This window comes from Catharus ustulatus, chromosome 1 (assembly GCF_009819885.2).
Source record: "Catharus ustulatus isolate bCatUst1 chromosome 1, bCatUst1.pri.v2, whole genome shotgun sequence".
Classification (NCBI taxonomy): domain Eukaryota; kingdom Metazoa; phylum Chordata; class Aves; order Passeriformes; family Turdidae; genus Catharus; species Catharus ustulatus.
The window spans coordinates 122,728,402-122,747,872 of NC_046221.1; the positions used below are offsets into that span (position 1 = coordinate 122,728,402).

Consider the following 19,471-nt stretch of genomic DNA (forward strand, 5'->3'; position numbering starts at 1 on the left):
AGTGGGCTGCTTGAAACTCTGCAGCTGGCACAATCAACCATTGCATTTTTTCCACTCTCTACACTCTTGATTGAAAAGCTAATTATTACAAAAGTTTCTTTCTTCAGTGCATGCTGCATCATGTGTAAATTAATCTTCTAGTAACCTTTGTTCCTTGCTCAGAACTAGGATATACAGCTATTCCTTGTTAGCTGTGCAACCAGCTGTTACAAGCTCCAGAAAAGTCTGCTTAGTGTAATAATATTACAGGATAGAAGGCGCCTCTCAACAAATCTACCAAGGAAGAGAGATTTGTTATTACTTTCATATCTCCCCAACTCTTAGTTCAATGAATACAGGCTGTACATCAAAATACTAATGGGAATACTGCATCATCATGTCTTATTCAGAGGGGCACCTAAAACATGAGTATGGAAATCTTGAGCAGATTGGGTTTTGTGATATTCCCATCACTACTGAGGAAGAGTTGAAACACTCTCTTGATTCCATAAACACCATCTCAGGGATAAATCTATATAAGGTAAATCTAAGGTAAATTAAAGCAGCTATAGAATTCCTCTGGTAAAGACTGTAGAGATAATAAATGTTCTCCTGGACTTACCCAAGTTTGCCAGGGATCAGTAAATTCCAGTTTCATTCACAACATGCCATAAAAGTAGAGTAGGGAACAGTAAAAATGGCAAACTCTGGCTATATAACTAGTGCCATCAGGAAGGCTTTTTCCTGGACTGAAAGGGATGAAATGAAGCTGGGGATTTCAGCCAGTAATAATGGAAGACAACAAAGTCTAGCTGTACAATAATGATGTGTAATTTCAACAGCACAAATATTGCGTAAGCAATATCTCAGGGGGACAAAATGTGGAAAAATTGTGTCTTTCTATTTTACATGTGCACAAGAATTTATGAGTTGATACTTGACTTGGCACTGAATTGTTTCAGGAAGCAATTGACTAAGCTGTTGGCAGTGACCATAACATACAGTAATTAAGTTCCAAATCCTCACAAGGGGACCGAACCAAGGATATGACCAGGGCACACAGCTTCCAGAAAAGTGATTAAAAAAACCAGAAAGTTAGTTATTAACAGCCTGAAGGAGAGGTTTAGGAAAATAAAGTTAATGGAATTGATACAGAGAATATTTGAAAATGTCTTGGGAGAAGCAAGAGTACGTGTACATACTTCATGCAACAAAACAAAGAAACAAATACCCATAAAGTAAAAAAGCCTTCATGGTTAAACATTACAGTTCAGTCAACATAAATATGCTTCCTTTGAAAATGCAAATGCTAATAGAAGCAAATTACTAGATCATTAACTCTGGGCAAAATGAACAAGACGATGAGAATGTCGTTAGGTTATAAATTAGTGCACTTGGTTTATGCTTCCAGACTTGAATTTTTCAAGGCTTCTATAGTGGATAGGTGCCAAAATGCCACCAAATTTCAGTATAATTTAAATCCTCTTTAAAATTCCATACACAAACCATTGTAATGAAAAAATTACAAAAAAGGAACTCTCTGCCTATCTTTGAAAGCAACACTAAGTTCACCACTAAGAGAGACAACTGAAAGCAGTGCCAATGAACACAGATGACAACACTGTTAGCATCAAAAATCTCCTGATTAACATAATGTAGGAGAAGGGAAAGCACAGTTTCTGCAGAACTTTTGTTTGTTATAATTCACTGAAAGTGTTAAAGATCGAGCAGCTCTTGTCTGCACATTAATCGTCAGGCTCCGAGTATGTTCAGAACAAGATGACATTCCCTGAACAAAGAAGTCTGTAATCTAAGATCAGAGAAAATAGGTGCATGTAAATCAAGATGGAGCAGAGCACAAGGTATTCTGGAGATACTGTTCAAACAACTTCACAATCACAGTGTGAGATACTACATGTTTCAGGTCAAAAACTAAATTCACAGCTAAAACATGCTGAACATATGCTTGACTGGGACACCAGGGTAGTACAGAACCTTTGCTGACTGGTGCTCTCCTTTCCATGAACATCTTTGAAAGAAAGAAGAAAAGCTGTAAAAAAAAGTTATTTTTGTTGAATCATAAAAGCAAGGACTGCAAAGTCACCTTTCAAAATCTATTCTCTTTCCAAACAAGCCAGCCTAGTGAAAGTAGAAGTAGTCTAAGCAATTGTGTGGCATACCTTCAGATGTGCTACTCAAAAGGCAGTGAATCGTGGGACTACTGAATTATTTGCACCATCTCAGGAAACACTATTGCAGTTTCTTTTGGCAAACTCACTAAAGAAATATCTACATAACAGAATAATAAAAACATGGCAACATCTAATATTAAACAGGAATCTCTGTTCCCTTTGAAAAGTCTAATCATATGCAGCATCCTCATTTCATTTTACACAAAGAACTATTGGTCCATTTAAAAAATGAAATTAACAGCAGGAAGTACTGATGTACATGGAAAAACTCAAAACACGACAGCTACAAACAGTAAGCTAAAAAGAAAAGTAATGGGAACCATAAAAATCCAACCAGCACTCTCTGTTCTGGGAAAAGAAGCCAAAAGGTCTAAAAAAGTTTTTCAAAAGAAGAATCTTCACGGTTAATGCAACTGCAACATAGATGTTTTCACCTATCTCCTTATTTGCCCACAGAAGCTGCTGATATGTAATATTAGATTGCCCGTTTCTTAGGAAAATCACTGGCAAAACCATCATAGGGTGTAGGGGAAACTGAGGATACATAATTTATCATCTGTGTGTATTTATTTTCTCCTCACATTTGAAATCACAAACACATCTGATGTCTACTGGCACACACAGGAGATTAAAAGAAATTAAAATAATTACTCCAAATTAACTTTTTTTTTATTGTAATGTAAGTATATAAGCTAAGAAAATGATTGAAAAAGACAAAATATCCTTGTCTCTATGCTGCCAACTTTCAGTATCAACCTACTGTAAGAAACTAAACAGCTACACAGTCATTACTGTCAGATTCACAGGCCAGGCTCTTCACTGTGCCAAGTTTCTGCTCAGTGTGCAAAGCAAGGAGCACCACAGAGCAGCTTATTGTTCCCTACCGTGTTTGGCCCCAGCAAACATGTAGGCTGAAGTGCCCTGGGTCTGCCTTTACCTATGCTAACAGAAACAAATACACTTTCAAGTCTTTCTTTTTCCTTCCTTTGAAATATGAAAGCCAGGAAGGAAAAACCAAGGGTTTTACTGCAAGATTCTCCAGCCTACCTTCGCTCTGGGTTCTTGCCAGCCTGAGAGGGCGCATGTGCAAGTCTGCCTGTGCTTTTACAGCTTCACAATAGGGTGAAGCTTGGAAATAAGACTGGACCTTGATGGATAGTTGATGATATTACAGACTAGCAATATCATCAAGAAGACAGAAAACATGAAAAGCCATGGATTAAGTATTTAATTCTGGAAGTGTTATTTATATGACTAAGTATTTAATAAAAGCATGTCCAGTTCCAAAGTGTTGCCTGAAATCTGCTGTCTTGGATTTAAAACCAGACAGTTCGTATGTGGAAGGTTTTAAATCACTAATTTTCAATAGTGGTTTTCTCATGAAGGCAGAATAGAAAACACTCATTTCCTGTTAATTTGCCAAGTTTTTTTAATAACTGATTTGTATCCCACAGTTATCTGTGTTTCAAAGGTAATGGCCTGTCTTAAGACATGACAATCTGCAGCTGCATATTATCTTCCTAAGTCATAATCTTGACTCTTGTCCAGCAAGCAGTTGTTCTTCCATAATACACTCCCCTAGGAAACTCAGTCAGGTTTTTGTTTTCCTGTAATGTTGGTTAAGCTTCCTTTGAAATAATAAACTTTGTTATCCTTCTCCAACAGTTTTATCTTGAATTCCAAGTTTTCAGATTGTGTGGTAGTGTGCTATACTTTTCTCCTCTTCCACAGTTCCATGAACTCAACAAATTCTGCTAAACTTAAGCTGCTTCCCAGTTCAATTCATTATGTGGCTTAATGCTGGGAAAGTAAAAAGTCAGGAATGACCAGTATCTCATTGACAACAGTGTGGTCCATGGCCTAGGGCATCAGATAGCCCTGTGGTTAAATTGCTGAAATGGGATTTACAACTCAAGTTAGGTATTCCAACACTACAGTGTCTGAAACTCTTACTAGAATTCGAGCATCTAGGAATTATGAGTCAGTTCTCCACCACTTCTACAAAAGGCATCACGTGTGACCATGGACAAACTATTTAATCCCTTTGAACTTGTTTTCTACCAGTTCCTTGGCAATAGCAGAACTCATCTCCCTTGTACTGATGTTTTAAGGATTTTATTATTTGTGCTTGTGATGCACTCAGGCATAACAGCAAATACTTGTGGAAGCCTCCTAAGGTTTTCAGATATTAGATGATCTAAAAGTTTCATCCTTTACCTCTTGAGGGCCACGATTGCACCATTAGCACAAATAACAAATTTGGGAATAGCATCAGAAAGCTATTCTGTTTTTTAGAGTATTTACTTTGCATTGGGGCCAGTCTTGGAACTGGTCCTGACTCAAGCATGCAGCATGGAAAACAACAAAATAAGGAATCTCCTCTCCCCTTCTTCAACAAGTTATAAGCAAAACAGTTAGGCCTAGTGGCTAGGGCAAAGTGCCAAGGAAAACCAAATAGGAAAACCAAGGCAGCAGGAAACTGAAGCAAAATACATGCAGAGTGCCAGCAAGGAACATGGCAGAAATTGTAAAATTAGGTACAACTGAAGCAAATCACAGCAAGAGCATGCAGCCAAGAAAAATGGCAAAGACTTGAGCAGCAATCTTGTTGAGTTCCAAACTAGCTTTAGAAGCCCCATCTGCTAAGAGACTACAGAAGGTCTTCTCCCACACCATCTACATAAGTAGCCATTATGTTAAAGCTGGGGAACAGAGCTTTCTGTAAGGATTGTGCAGTAGCAACCTCTATATCCACGAATACAAGCACTGCCAGCAAGACAATTATGTAAGTAGAGTAAGTAGGCAAAGCTGTAAATCTGCTCAAGGAATGGAAAAGAATCCCATATTTTTAAAAAGTGCCAGAGGCTACACTGCTGCTACCACAGGGTATGCTAAGAGCTCTGTTACATGCCTGCCTCAACAAGGATGCAGTGTCACCAAACAGGCTGCAACTGAACATCTTACCTTGGCCCAGCAGGGATGCAAGAAAATTTCATGCAAAACCTCTGTTATGGGCAAAACAGAGAATGCCTATAGCTTTTGGCAGAACTAAACCAATAGACTGAGATTAGGTGGAATGGGGAGCCCAGAGAAGGGCTCCTCTCTCCAGTTGCCCTTCATTTTCCTCTCATTCTCTTTTCCTCCACCCAACTTTTCTCCTCTTGCAATTTGTTTCCTGTTAGTTTGTCCCACCCTGCTCAGTCATTTTCAGTTTGAACTATTTATTTCTTCAATGAATATTAAAATTCTCCATCCTGGTAGAAGTTACTAATCACAGATGATTGCAACTGCCACCTCAAAAGTGATTTACGTGCATATGGGCCACAAATCTTCTCCACATAAAACTAAAATGACTCTTAAAAAACGGGCAAAAAGATAAAGAGGCATCAGTACACACTGTTAACACCACTCCTCTTTGACCTGGTGTCTGGCAGCTCATACATCTCCCACAATGCAATAAATACATTGTAGATTTTGCACAGAGGGGAAATCACATTTACTACCTCTAAAAATGCGTACCTTTTTCCACAGAGCTTAACTTAAATTTTTTTTCAGGTGCCAGACAAGATAAAAGCATGTTTGTGCAAGTACATCAGCCCATTTTTGCACCTGCTTTCAGGAATTTTCAACACAAAGCACATAGGTGCATTCCTGAAAAATTAAGACTATATGTGAGTGAGAAAAACAAGAGTCAATCAAAGCTCATATTGGCAAATTGCCCAAAAACAAAGTATGCTCCAAAGACTGCATGTGCCTACTCAGGTCAAATTAACCCTCAACAACAATAAAAACATAATACTGAAAGAACTTAAAGCACTAGCAATCTCAGGAGTCATAAGCTGATCATGTGTGCTTTTACAATGATGGTAATTTTTTCTTGATCTTGTTGCTGGTTTCATGCTTCCCTGTATACTGGGAGAAGACAAAGACCTCACAGCTTTGACCCGCCACAAAAAATCCAAACAGAAGTCACATCAATTAGAGGATTGCAGAGTGTACGAAACATAGAAGAATGCAGAAAAATACCTGAACACCTGCACATTTGGGACTAGGATCCCACATACCACTATTCACTGACAGTTCTGGAATTGGTGCTAAGACAAATTTTGCCCACAGAGTGCTGTGTAAATCTAAGTACTATAGTTATGTTCCTAAATGGCATCTACACAACATGTTAAAATTTGCTTTTTTTTTTGTAGAAGTCACTGAGATTTAGAAAACAAAAACTGAAAACATCTGTTTAAATATTGGCATGATTTTCCTGTCTTTTTCCACAATTCTGTCCTCAAAAATTATATACTGCAAGGATACAGCTATTACAAGAATGTCATCATTTCCTTATAAAGCACACTGTGTTTAATCACAGCTAGAGTGTTCACCTGCAATGAAAATTCCAAAGTTTAGAAGACTGTCCAAGACAATTAGTAACAAGTTAAAATTCCACCAGAAAACTTGGACAGTGCCTGAGCAGAGTTCCAGACCTCAGCATGAAGCTACATAAACTCTTCTGCAATCTGTTCTTTTTGCCTACTGTTAAATTCATAGATATCCTTCATTCAAAGATCTTGTGCTGCCAATATGAGAGGAATTCATTATTTTTTTCACAAGCAGGCAATCAGTGCAACCAACTAAGGCAACTAGATTTATTCCTTGGTTTATCATTTAGAGATAATTACTTGGATCATAGTTCTAATAAAGAAACTACTGTCATTGTGGTTTGAATTCAGCTTGCATTCACACGTACCCAGTCCTTCTGCAACTTGTAAGTCTCTGAATAAGGGAGAGACACGTTGGCAAGCACACTGTTTCCCAGGCCTTCTACTGCAATTGCAAGTACTCTGGTTTATTTTTTAGTCCAGATAAGGCAATAGGAAAATTATGAAAAGAGACTGCAAGGTTAAATAACCTTGGCAAGGAATATTAAAAGTTGGCCAAAAGTAAATTTCTGTGTTGAAAGCATTATACTTTCTCTCCAGAAAGGCCAGAAAGGGGATGCACTGTGTGCCGATACCTGATTTCAGAGCCAGGCACAGAGAAAACCCCACGCTGAAGACTGTAAAAGCTTTAGTAGGTAACTGTAATGTTAGCAGCTAACCTGAAGCCCTAAAGCTTTAACACTGTTAGATGAGCACTTTCGGCAGCATTTCTTGTTATTGAAGGAAAACATCATGGTTTAAATCAAATCAAGGGTAGGATATGTGTTTTGCACTATGTTACCTTCATTGCAGCAGGTATTTCAGTTACTCTGAAAGAGTCTATAGAATTAGTCTGCTCTTTGTTACGCAACAGAAAGGAACAGTTTTTATTCCTGTCCAGAACTGATTTTGGTCCTTCCAGCAGCTGTATTTTCTTCTGTTCTACTCTAAAAATGTAGGACAAACAATAATAGTTTTGAATCTTCCTGCACATCTTGGAAACATTTTTTTTAAATTATTTTCTGCCAACCCACTTCTACTGAGAGCTTTCACATGGTTTGCAGCTAATGTAATCCTACATTTTAAAGAGGATTGATTACAGAGAATTATCCTCCTGGTTGTATTTCAAGTGGTGAAAGGAACCTTTTTCTTTTCCCTGATACAGTTTTATTTCAGAGAAGGAACCTGGAAACAACTGTGCCTTTATGGTCAGTTCACGCCTTTGGTGACACCACCATTTGACTAACAGGAAGAGGCAACTTTAAGGCCCTCTTATATTTCCCCTGTTTCCCTTCATTTCAGAAGTAGTAAAACAATTTTTTTTCCATAAACCTGTATTGATGTTATCATGTGATTTACTTTCTCCTGCTTGATTTCTTCTTTGACTGTAAGTTTATTCAGCCTGGTACTAAAATATGCCATGTTTATACAGAGATTGGATACAATGGGAACTCATTTTTAGTTGCTCCCATTTCACTTTGTTAACAAAAATTAATAGCAGCAATTTGTAATTCCTGTCTTCTTCCATCTCCCTGTTACACATCAGAGGTAAGGGAAAGAGTCAGTTTGATTAGTTCTTCATTTGCCTTTCCTCCTTCTCCAACCCATACTCTTGGCATCAAGGAGAGGAATAAAGATGCCAAATAGTTCCTCTCTTTCCTACACGTAAATCAGCTTCAGGTAAATCACACATATAAATGTGGATTTCACTGCTTTGTGGAAATTGGTGCTGTAAGACACAGATATTTGCTCCATTTGCTGGCAAGAAACATTCTCTCAGTTAAGACCATTATTAAACATTTAGCATATGTCATGGTATCTTTGGCCAAAAGGCAAAGTAGCACTCTTTTACACGCACTAGTAGTTGGTGAGAAGGAGAAAGTGGCACAAAAGTTTCCTTCCGATTCTTGGCCAAAGGGCAAGAACAGTTTTCATGCTCTTTTCATAAGAAATAGAGGGGAGTATTGGTACCTACAGCCCTCTGCTTTTCCTTGGTTTAAGAAGAGGTGTTACTGTATTTACTTTTGACAAATGTTTTTGTTTTCTCCTGCTTTCCTGACTTATTGCAAACACAGATTTTTCAGTGAAAATGAAAGCACTGGCATATCACTGTCTACTTTCTGGTTTCTTCAGACAAGGAAGGTGGAAAACACATCTTTGCTGAACCTCATATAAGAATTAAAAAACCAAAGAACTCAGCCTCCAAGACACATGAACAACATTTTAGGACAATATGTATTAGCTCAAGAAGCTGATCCAGAGGTTACACAAGCTTTGTAATCTAACCAACTTTACCATGAAACTACATATCCTAACCACATGCAAAGGCCCTGGCTGTGTAGTAAGAAGTAATGGATTTTTGCACTAAGAAACATGGGATATTACCCAATTAATACAGGATATTGCCTAACTTCTTCTATAGAAATTACATGAAAAGATGAAGAGACTAAGGAAATAATTGAAGATTAGTCTTCCAAACTTTGAAAAATTATACTTTTTGAAAATCTTTTGCAAAGGTCATTACACAATAATCTGAAGCTGTTTCACAACTATTTTGTCCAGTGTAATAAAATAAAGTTGTATAGTATTCAGCCCTAAAAAAAAAAACCACACTGCTGCTCCAAACAATAATTAGTCTCAGATGGTCACCTCAGATCTCATCAACCTAAAAGCTGATTTTTGTGTAACTGCTCAGGTTTTAAAATAGAGTAGTAGAGCGTGTAATCTAGGCCAATCTGTTGTGTTGTTAATGTAACCATTTTCATATTACTGCTTATCTCCTTGTTTTCCTCTCACAAAGAAAAGAGAATCCCTATCATTTGCCATGGAAATTATTTCTAGTTCCTTAGGAAAATTACCTACTAGATTTGTTATATTTGAAAAAGACCCAAACTTATGCACTTGGTGCTCAACATATTTCTAGGCTTGCATTGGTGCACAAACAACTGCCAGCTTATTTTGTATGAAGGCAGAAACTACACTAGATTACTTGGATGTAGCCAAAATAGGCATCCATTGATGTTTGTGTTCAGTAACCACAAACTTAATTCAGCTAATTAGAGCATGCTGCTTATAACACCAAGACTGTGGGATCAATCCCCATATGGGCCATTTATTTAAGAGTTGGACTGGATGGTCCATGTGGGCCCCTTTCAAGTCAGCATATTCTGTCAATCTGTAAAACCCAGTAGAAATCAAGGCAAATATACATTTAGAATATCATGATTCCCAACAACTGCATAAACCAATGCCAATGTCAAAAGTTAAGAAAATAAGATTTCTTGGTCCATTGATCAAAGCTATTGTTAATTAAAAAAAAATAAAAAAAGACAAGGCTATGTCTGGAATGGAAAGTCTTAGGTGTGCTACATAAACATGCACAGTAGCCACAAGCACCCATTTTATTATTGCTAAAATATAATATTTGATTTGGACAATTTGACAGGGAATTAATATAACAGCTCTTTGTGCATACAGCAGAAGGAAATGCAGTTCATCTGTCAAAAAAATTGCTCTCCACTTTCTTGCAACTTGGGGCAGAAGATGATGAACTGGCCATTTTCTGCCATATGAATATATCTGATTACAAAATGAAACATTCACACAGTACTTAAAGTGCATTATGGATCAAGTTTTTTCTGCTATTTTGCATCAATAATTATTTCTTGGAAGCTAGAGTTTAGTTGAAAGCTGCTTAGATGTTGGAAACAGAAAAACACTGGCTTGCTCACCTCCAGGTGATGTTCTTCAGCTGTGCCAGAATTCTGTTTGTGCAGCTGTTGTACTGCTTTCAAAGTAGGTGAAGAATGAAATCCCTTCTGACTTATTAAGTTTGTTGTTTTGTATCTCTGGGTCAAGCATATTTTTCTCTAGGCTGATCTGGAGTAGATAATTCTAGGTTTTCTGCAGATTAAGAATAGACTGTTTCCACATACCACCAAGACTGTTTGCAAATGATCTTTAACAAACAAAGAGACAGAAAACCCTGATAGATTCCCAGGTATAGTTCTCAGCACAGTTGATATGAATATTTCTCAATCACCACATACTGGATCAGCCTTGAAGAAAAGCACTAAGCAGAGCAATTTTATAATGAATTGGCTACTTCCTGCCTCAGGGGAACACTGCAGTATCCTGAAGGTCTTACTGCCCATATAAATCATATTGTATATATTATGCCAGGTAACCAGGATGCAGAAGCCATTCCCTTGTTTTCCCTTTGGTTTATGAGTCTTACCCATTCCAGCAATTCTGCATTTCCAGGACCTGCCTAGAATCAACCTGCAGAGGGGATCTACACATAGATGTGGCACTTACGAACATGGTTTAGGTAGCATTTTGGCTGTATTAGGTTTAGACTTTTTAGACTATGCTGATCATAAAGGTCTTCTCCAACCTAAATGATTCTACGATTTGACTCAATTCAACCTGAAAACTCCATATGAGTAAGTTTGGGGGGGTTGTGATAGACCAGTGCAAAATAGCAAATAGCAGACCAAAATCTGACCCACAACTCTTTCAGAAAGTATTTGAACAACCCTACGAATTAGATGGATGATGTAAGTCCACAAGATTTTTACACTTATTTCTGCAGTAGTTGCTTTAATACTCTTTAATATTTTTATATTCTTTTCCATAAGACTGTTCTATTCCAGCAGTCAGGCACTTATGAACACTACAATAATAAATTTCCTAGCACTGAGAACAGTGAAAAAAAGAAACAGCCTCAGACTCATGAGGGATTCTGATAGATAAATAAGGCAAAAATACTTTAAAGAACTCTGAAAAATCGTAAGTTCCTTTAAAACAAATAGTGCACAACAAATGAAACAAAAGATGCAAAGCTGAAGTCACCAAACATCTGGGTTGGTATCTGTTAAAGTAGTCTTGCAGCCCAGGGGTTAAGGAATACTCCAAGTCATTCCTTGACAGCTGTAAGCAATGGAACAGTGGGAAGTGAAGTAGTACAACTGCTGCTGGAGGACAGGAGAAGTAGGACCAAGCATTTTGTGCTGCCTATGACATGAACCCCATGAGGAGCTGAATTTTTTGACTGCATTATCACTTTGATTTTATTTCAAAATAGTGTACTTCTTTAAGATCTCGCAGAACATCCAGAGGACTGTCACATAATCTTCGATTATCAAATATGTAAAGCTGTTTCATGAACAAATTGCTCTACAGTTACTCCAAACTGACCTAAATTGTTATTACTCACCATGGAAATATTTCCAGTGGCTAGTTCTCCCCATCTATAGCTATTAGTCAAGGTGACATAGGAAGTGTTGAAATGGTAGATCTTGTTAGAACACTAATAAGAAAGAAGTTAATAATTCTGCAAGTTAACTTTATGACCAATTAATCAAATGGTGTGATGACTGCTGGAGGCATTCTATTCCAGATGCATATCCTAATTTACCTGCACTAAAGCACACCTCAGGAAGATAGTTTTGTGGTTGAAATGTAAAGCATGCAGAGCTAAAAGGAAATCACTTTTGGGCTACCAAGGATTCAGGCTATTAAGTGAAATCTTTTGCATTTCACAGGTGTTATACAATGCAGTGCACTCTTACCTCCATGGGAAAGGCCTTAAAATTAACCGTGTGTTCAGAACCACGCTGGTTTTCTCTCCCCCAGTGAAATCGAACATCGTGTAGTTCAAACTCGTGCCCCCGAGGTAATGGCCCCCCTATTAACACTGGGAAAGAAGATAAGTGGTAAAGAATTTGCCCTTCAAAGCAGACAAGACACCAAATATATTCTCCAAATACAGCAAGGAGTTAGTGGCAGTCTTCTATATTATTAGTGGCATCAGAGAGGAAGTCACCTCTACTTCTGAAAAACCTTGCAGGTACAGAACAGTAATTGAGGTAGTTATGAAACACAGTAAAACTGCTGTCATACTGAACTCTTAGTTTTATGATGTAGAACACCAAACAAAAGCATTGTACCTTTACCAGTGAGAAGAGGGTATGTTTATTTGTCCTACAAGACATTAACTGCGTGCTCTAAACAGATGGTAGAGGCTCTGAATTGAACTGGCAAGTAACCTCCAAGTTGTCCAAATGTTTAACCTCCATCACCTGTATTTACTATGGGTCACAGAAATGGACAGAAAACTTTTGATTGCAAATATTTTGCTAGGCAAAGGTGCTCAGTCATATACCACCTGTCAGGCTTCTGAGATTCTGAACACCTCCATACAAAAATATAATCAAACCTACAGACTAGAGAAAAAACAGCATACCTCATTTACTTAAAAATAGCTTCTAGGCAGCCATGCATTTTCCTTACCTCACTTTTTCAAACATCTGGAATTTCTTAAAAGTATCTGCCCACAATCACAACACATGCACAAAAAGTGTATAAAGTCAGTACTTTCACATTAATAGAGACTTCCACCAGAAGTAGTAAAAGCAAGCAACTGTGAGGCCCAATCTGCTATGGAATTAATCAAGGAAAACATTTCGCCCAGGGATTTCTGAATCTGCTTTAGATCAAATATTATACCACAAGCTGGAGGTAACTTCCCGCTAAAATCATTGAATATTGGCTTCCAGGCAGGGCTGATTTTTATTAAGGGCATTCACAGTCTTCCCCAGAATCCATTAAATTCTAGTTTACATTTCACAGACTTGGAATTAATATTTTACAATCTCTGATAATTGATAAGGATTATTTAACTGCATGAAATATAGCCTTAGGGAATTACTTCCATCATATATAGCTATTTTGACACACAAACTGTAATGCCTAAGTTTGGAGCACAAGAGGTAGTGTAATACTAAAACATAAGTTAGCAATTGAATCATGTGTACAAACACAAAACCAAAGGTATGGAACTGTAAAAAGCTGAAAGAAAAAAGATCAATTATGGTTTTCATTACCAAGTACATTGGAAGAAAAAAAAAAGTCAAATATTCCAATTAATCCTCCTTTAATAATTCCTCACAGCTAACCTAACAGCTGTTAAAAGTTTCTAAAATGAAATGTCCTAAAGGTAGTTATAGATTAAGATTTGCTTCTTAACCTTGTTTTATCTATATTCTGTCTATACCTATATCTCCTAGAGGGAAAATCTACAAATCTGATAAACACTCAGGGAAACAAACAGTTGAAGCATTTAGAAGACTGGGCAAATAAAAAGAATCATGATACTCAATCAGTGCTCAATTAGGACAATAATATAGTAATAATAATCTCAATTAAGAAAATTGAGCATTTTCTCTGTTTTAAAACACTGCTCTGAGAAAAACTGTAACAAGAAAAAATGTTCTCTATATGATATAGTTCTGGATCTCCAGGAGCTTCGAAAAGTTTATTTCCAAGAACTATTTCATAGTTGGTCATGGTTCTTCCATCTAATGCACAACACATATTCCACTATCAAAATGAAAGCAGCTGTGAAAATGTTTGCAATTAAATAAAGAGAAGGATTTGGGAATTCCATATGGCCCATGTGTCTTGAATTAAAGGATAAAAACATTCACCAATAATGACAAATTTATTTTTAATATGTATCTTAATCAGTTTACTTTTTCCATAAAGAACTTTTTCTTCGACTGTCAACATTACAGTAGATGAGGATCTCTTGCACATTAATTGGATAGAGTTTTAAAAGCATTCAGTGCTCAATAATGCCCAACAAAATAATCTGGCTAAATGGATTTGTCATCAGAGATCTCCTGTGAGGAAAAGAAACTGCAGGAGTTTCTGAAATCCCTGAAAATGGCCAGAATACTAGGCCAGGTTCAAACACAGCTTATTAACTATTTCATCCTCTAGGTAGGTTTAATAAATGCTGTCTTCTCCCTCCTAAATTATTCCCACATTACAAATGGAAAATGGGAAATTATATAACATTAAATCTAAGGAAAAGCTGAAACTAAACCAAGATTCCCTAAATCATAATTCCATACTTCAGTCATAAACTTTTTCTCTATTTCACATTTTCTTATAATTCAAGACTCATCCGTCTGGCATCACATTGCATTCAAGTATAAAAGAAGTCTTTCCTTTTTTCTAATTCTCTTAATGGTTTTGCAAAGGCATTTAGGTGTGTTGGTCCCATCTCATTAATTATCACTACTAAGGTACAAACTGCCCTTGGGAAAGGCAGGATGGAAGGAGCTGCATTTTGGCATGCAAATGATAAGGTCACTTGTGGTCACTCTCACTTCCTCCACAGGAGAATTCTAGAATTCCTGATCCTGTAGGGAGAACCTTATCCCTTGGGAAAAGAACTTTGCTTCTGATGAAGGCAGTAAAGCTGACTGGAAGTACATTTCTCTTTTATTGAAAATCTGCAAAATTCCATGGAAATAAATGTTCTGTGTCGCAAAAATACATGGAAATTATCATAGAAAGGAAATTATAAAGGAAAGCATCATTATTAAAATAACAATCCCTTCCTTTTTAAAAAACTGTAAACTGAATTGACTCCCTCAGCACAGCTGTAGTTCCCAGTACTACTGAGTTCTCAGAAAGAAATAAAAGTTGGAATATCTCATGGTTTAACAATGTTCAGCTGTTTAAATGCCCCCAAAGGGCTGTTACTAGCTAAGATTGGTTGGAATAGCATGGAGGCTCTTCCAAACACATGGTAAGAACTACTGCAGTGCTGGAAAGCAAAATGGACTTTTTTCTCCCAACTTTCTTGCCTCCTTCATACAGAATAGTTTACTCAGATGAAAGGTCTGGATAAGATACTGCAACTTCACTTATGCTGGAATTGTTTCTTTTATTATTTGCTTCTAAATCATATTTGATGAGTGACACCAAAAATGTCATCCCTTAAGAAATGAGGACTGCCTTCTACTTGGTCCTCATCAATACTGTAAGCATGTATAAATGGTGTATCTATCTTAACCTGTCCAATTCTGTACTCACTCTTCAGAACCTACTCAAATTAATGGGAAAAAGCATTTTAAACTTACATGGTCTTTGAACCATGAACAAATCTTGCCAGCTGTACAGAACAGTTAGGCACTAAACTATTTTAGCAATAGTCTGTACTGCTTCTGAGTGCAGACAGCTGTTAATGCCAGTGAATTGGATACCACCACCACCACAAGAGGAAATTCTGGTCATGCTTTGAAGCAGTATCACTGACCATCCAGTCTGGCACTGAAATCTGCAACTCCCATTGCAACACCTGCTCCTCTTCCTACCAAAGTCAACATCAACACTCTCACCGGGCATAGTCCATGCTCAATGGGCACAACCGCTCGCTGCTGGGAAAAGCTGCTTTTCCTACCCTCCAGGACATGAGAACAGCGAGTCTTCAGGCAACACAAGCTTTAGCCGGGAAAATCGAGGCCGTGTTTCAGCATACCTGATTTTGACTTCAGGGCAATCTGAATCGAGTGCCCATCGTTGATTACTTCACAGTCACGACACACCACGTAGTTCGGTGACAAACGCACTTCCAGGAGCGAGGGGTCATACTTAGCTTCTCTTGAGTTCAAGTTGATGGGCGACTGGTACTCCCCGTTAGCATCGGGGAAAATGAGCCCCCACTCCACTCCTGCGGCACAAGGGAGGAGCGGTTACGGGGGACCCGGCAGACCCTGCCGGGCCAGGGAAGGAAGGGGCTGCTCGGCCGGACCCGGCGGCTCCGCGGCCGCCGCCCCGCGCTGCCCTCCGGCCGTGGGATGGATGGATGGATGGATGGACCTGCCGCCCGCCCCGGGGATGGATGGACCTGCCGCCCGCTGCGGGACAGCGCTTCCCGCTGCCGGCGCCTTGGGACGGCCGGGAGCGAGCCCCGCCGCTGAAAGTCCCACATTGCCTCCTCCTCCCCCGGCCCCTTACAAAGTTTCTCCCCGGCGCAGTCGCCGCCCGCTCCTCACCTTCCTCGTAGCCCCACTCCGGAGCCTCCTCCCGGCGCGGCGGGGGCTCGGCGCCCTCGATCAGGCTCCTGTCAGCCATGGGCGGGCTGTGCGGAGTGCGAGCGTGTGCGGGGCGAGGCGCTGCCGGCTCCGCGCCCGGACCTCCCCCCGCCCTCCGCCTCCGCCCGCGGGTGGCGGCGAGCGCCGGGGCAGGGGCAGGGCCGGGGGCGGCCGCGGGCAGCACCGGGGGCCGGGCAGCACCGGGGGCCGGGCAGCACCGGGGGCCGGGCAGCACCAGGGGCCGGGAGCCGGGCGCTGTCCCAGCGGCACGGCGAGCGGGAGGTGAGGTGGCAGCGGGCGTGCCCGGCGGGACCCTGCTCCCCTCAGCCTCGCTCCGTGCCCGGCGGGACCCTGCTCCCCTCAGCCTCGCTCCGTGCCCGGCGGGACCCTGCTCCCCTGAGCTTTCCTCTGTGGTCCGGCGGGACCCTGCTCCCCTCAGCCTCCGTCTGTGGCCCGGCGGGACCCTGCTCCCCTCGGCCTCCCTGCATCCGCAGGCTGCTTCCCTAGCCTGGGTGGGTAGGTGTCTCCGCAGCTCCCGCTGCCCCTCCACGCTCTGTGCACCCGAGGACACGCAGGGACACTTCAACAAGGCGAAGGGCAAAGCCTGGCCACTGGGAGGAACAGCCTAGGGACAGGTGGGGGACTGCCAGACTGAAATGCAGTTTGGGCATTGAGTGGATGGGTCCCACCCACTGTGGGTTTGGTGGGCTTCAGGTCAGACATGAGCCAGCAGAGTGCCCTTGCCGCAAAGAAGGTGAAGATACCTTGGGCTGTTTTAGGCAAAGCGATCCCAGTGAGTCGAGGGAGGGGATCCTGCTCCTCTGCTCAGCGCTGGTGAGGACACACCCGGGGTGCTGGGTTCAGATCTGGGCTGCTCCAGTACAGAGAGACATGAACACACTGGAGAGACCCCAACAAATGGTCATGACCGTGGTTAGGGGGTTCACCATCTCTCCCATGAGGAAAGGCTGAGAGAGCTGGGACTGTTCTGTTGAGAAGAGCAGGCTCAGTGGGATCTCACAGATGTGTTCAAATACCCGAAGGGAAGATGCAGAGAAGATCTGCCAGGCTCTTTTCAGTGGAGCCCAGTAACGAGACCAGTAGTGATGGGCACAAATTGAGACATGGGAGGTTTTTTTTAAACATCAGGAAATTTTTTTTACTGTGAGATTGACTAAGCCCTGGCACAGGTTGCCCCAGGAGGCTGGGGAGTCTCCATCCATGAAGGTGTCTGAACATGCTCCTTGTTGTGGGCAGCCTTGTTTGAGCAGGGGATTTGGACAAGATGATGTCCAGAAGTTGCTTCCAATGTCAGCCATTCTGTGACTGTTGACTCTTCAATACTGAGGATTGTATCCCTTCTGTGGAGGAATGGAGACCCTCAGTGAGGATAAGAAAGCCACTGAATAAGGAAGGGAGTCCACTTCTGCCCTTTCTGTCCTACAGGAACAAATGTGGCATCAATTCCTACTGCAAATTATCCAAAAATGGGGGGTTTCAGGAAATTCTCTCCCCAAAATGAAGATGCCTCAGTTCAAGGTTATGAAAGGATTCTTCATTCTCCTTTGAAAACAGCCATGTATGAAACTAGAGAATATTCTTTCTGTCAGGGGAGGAAAGGACAGAAGGGACCTCTGTTATAGAGATCTCTTCTAGGCAGTGGCCCAAAAAACTTGCATCAGTGACAGGAAGGGAAACGAGAACGTAGTACTGACAGTCTGCAGTCCCTGACAGCAATAAGAAAAAGTAACAGAGGCAGTCAAACAGCATTGCTGTAATGGTAAGAAGTGCCCTTTGCTTACCATCCTAGTCCACTTACAGAGAGTGACCAGACCTCAATGAATTCTGGTATCCCAAGATGATAACATCTTGATCCTGTGCAGTTGATCCACAGGGTTTGATCTCAGTGTGGAGCTCATCGTGTTCAGTGATCCCCAACTCAGCAGCATTACCTGTGATTCCTGTGTAGTACTGACAGGGGAGCAGAAATTATTAACAGTGTGAGTGTGAGATGAAAAGAGGACTGAGATGAAACTTCATTAATGAAGCAAGAGAGTACTGGTTCATGAGCTGCATGCAATGTGAAAAGAAAATAGGGCAAAAGAAGTAGACTTTACTGGGTTGGATTTTTCAAGAGCAGAGAAGAAACACATATTTCCTTCTGCAGTTTCATACTACCCAAATTACAACATGGGGCAGTTTACTGAGGGAAAAAAAAACCCAAACAGACATTTTTCATATATTGAGCACCTGACATCAGTACAAACAGAAAACATGCATTTTAGTCGCATGAGGTATCGTGTTAAATAGGCATGCCCATCTCCCATAGCCAACTGGCTTTATTAAGTTTTACCATCTACTGACTTCTAAAACACACACCAGCTGCTTCTATTAATGTAGATTCCTTTGAATCATTGTTCAACCACATGGGGAAAAAAAACAAACATTGCCCTAAATCATAATCAGTTCTGATGCATCTGACTGGAAATTCATTTTCTTCTTCTAAAGGAGTATTATATTTTGGAAATGAACCAAACAGTCCTAGGAGGCTGGGTTCATTCCCTTAGTCCTTGAAATACGGGATTTCATTCATTCACGCTCTTTATTAAGTCCTTTCCTGCAGTAACCTTCCTGTGGGATGTCTGTTCTAGAATTTCATGCTTTTGAGGGGCAACTTTATCAGACCTGTGTTCCTGTCTTGCAATAAATTCTTTTCATAGCTTTGCCATATATTTCTTGTGCTTCCTTTTAACCTTTCAATACTTTCCATATACCTCTGCAAAATTAGGCATAGCAGGTAAATCCTTACTGAATAATTGACATTTCTTTATTCCCATATGTCTGTTGAGTAGTTCTTGTGCAAATATCCTGTTTCTTCCTTAGTATCTGTTAGGCATAGCATGGTCTAATCAACAGATTAGATTCCCCTGAAGGTTCGTGGGACTTCTTTAATGGTGAAGTATGTAAGTAACAAAGGAGTTCACTTCTCCACAAG

The 19,471-nt window shown here is 40.3% G+C and overlaps 1 protein-coding gene across 1 annotated transcript in view; it reads right to left on the bottom strand.

Annotated features, from left to right (window-relative positions):
* The window catches only part of CA8 (carbonic anhydrase 8), a 48,423-nt gene extending 31,849 nt beyond the window's left edge, over positions 1-16,574 (bottom strand). The window contains exons 1-3 of the mRNA XM_033063999.1: positions 16,438-16,574; positions 15,921-16,112; positions 12,160-12,284 (exon numbers count right to left, since the gene is read on the bottom strand). Of these exons, the coding sequence (XP_032919890.1) occupies positions 12,160-12,284; positions 15,921-16,112; positions 16,438-16,516 (396 nt within the window). The 5' untranslated portion in view covers positions 16,517-16,574. The remainder of the gene's footprint in view (positions 1-12,159; positions 12,285-15,920; positions 16,113-16,437) is intronic.
* Between the last annotated feature and the right edge of the window lie 2,897 nt (positions 16,575-19,471).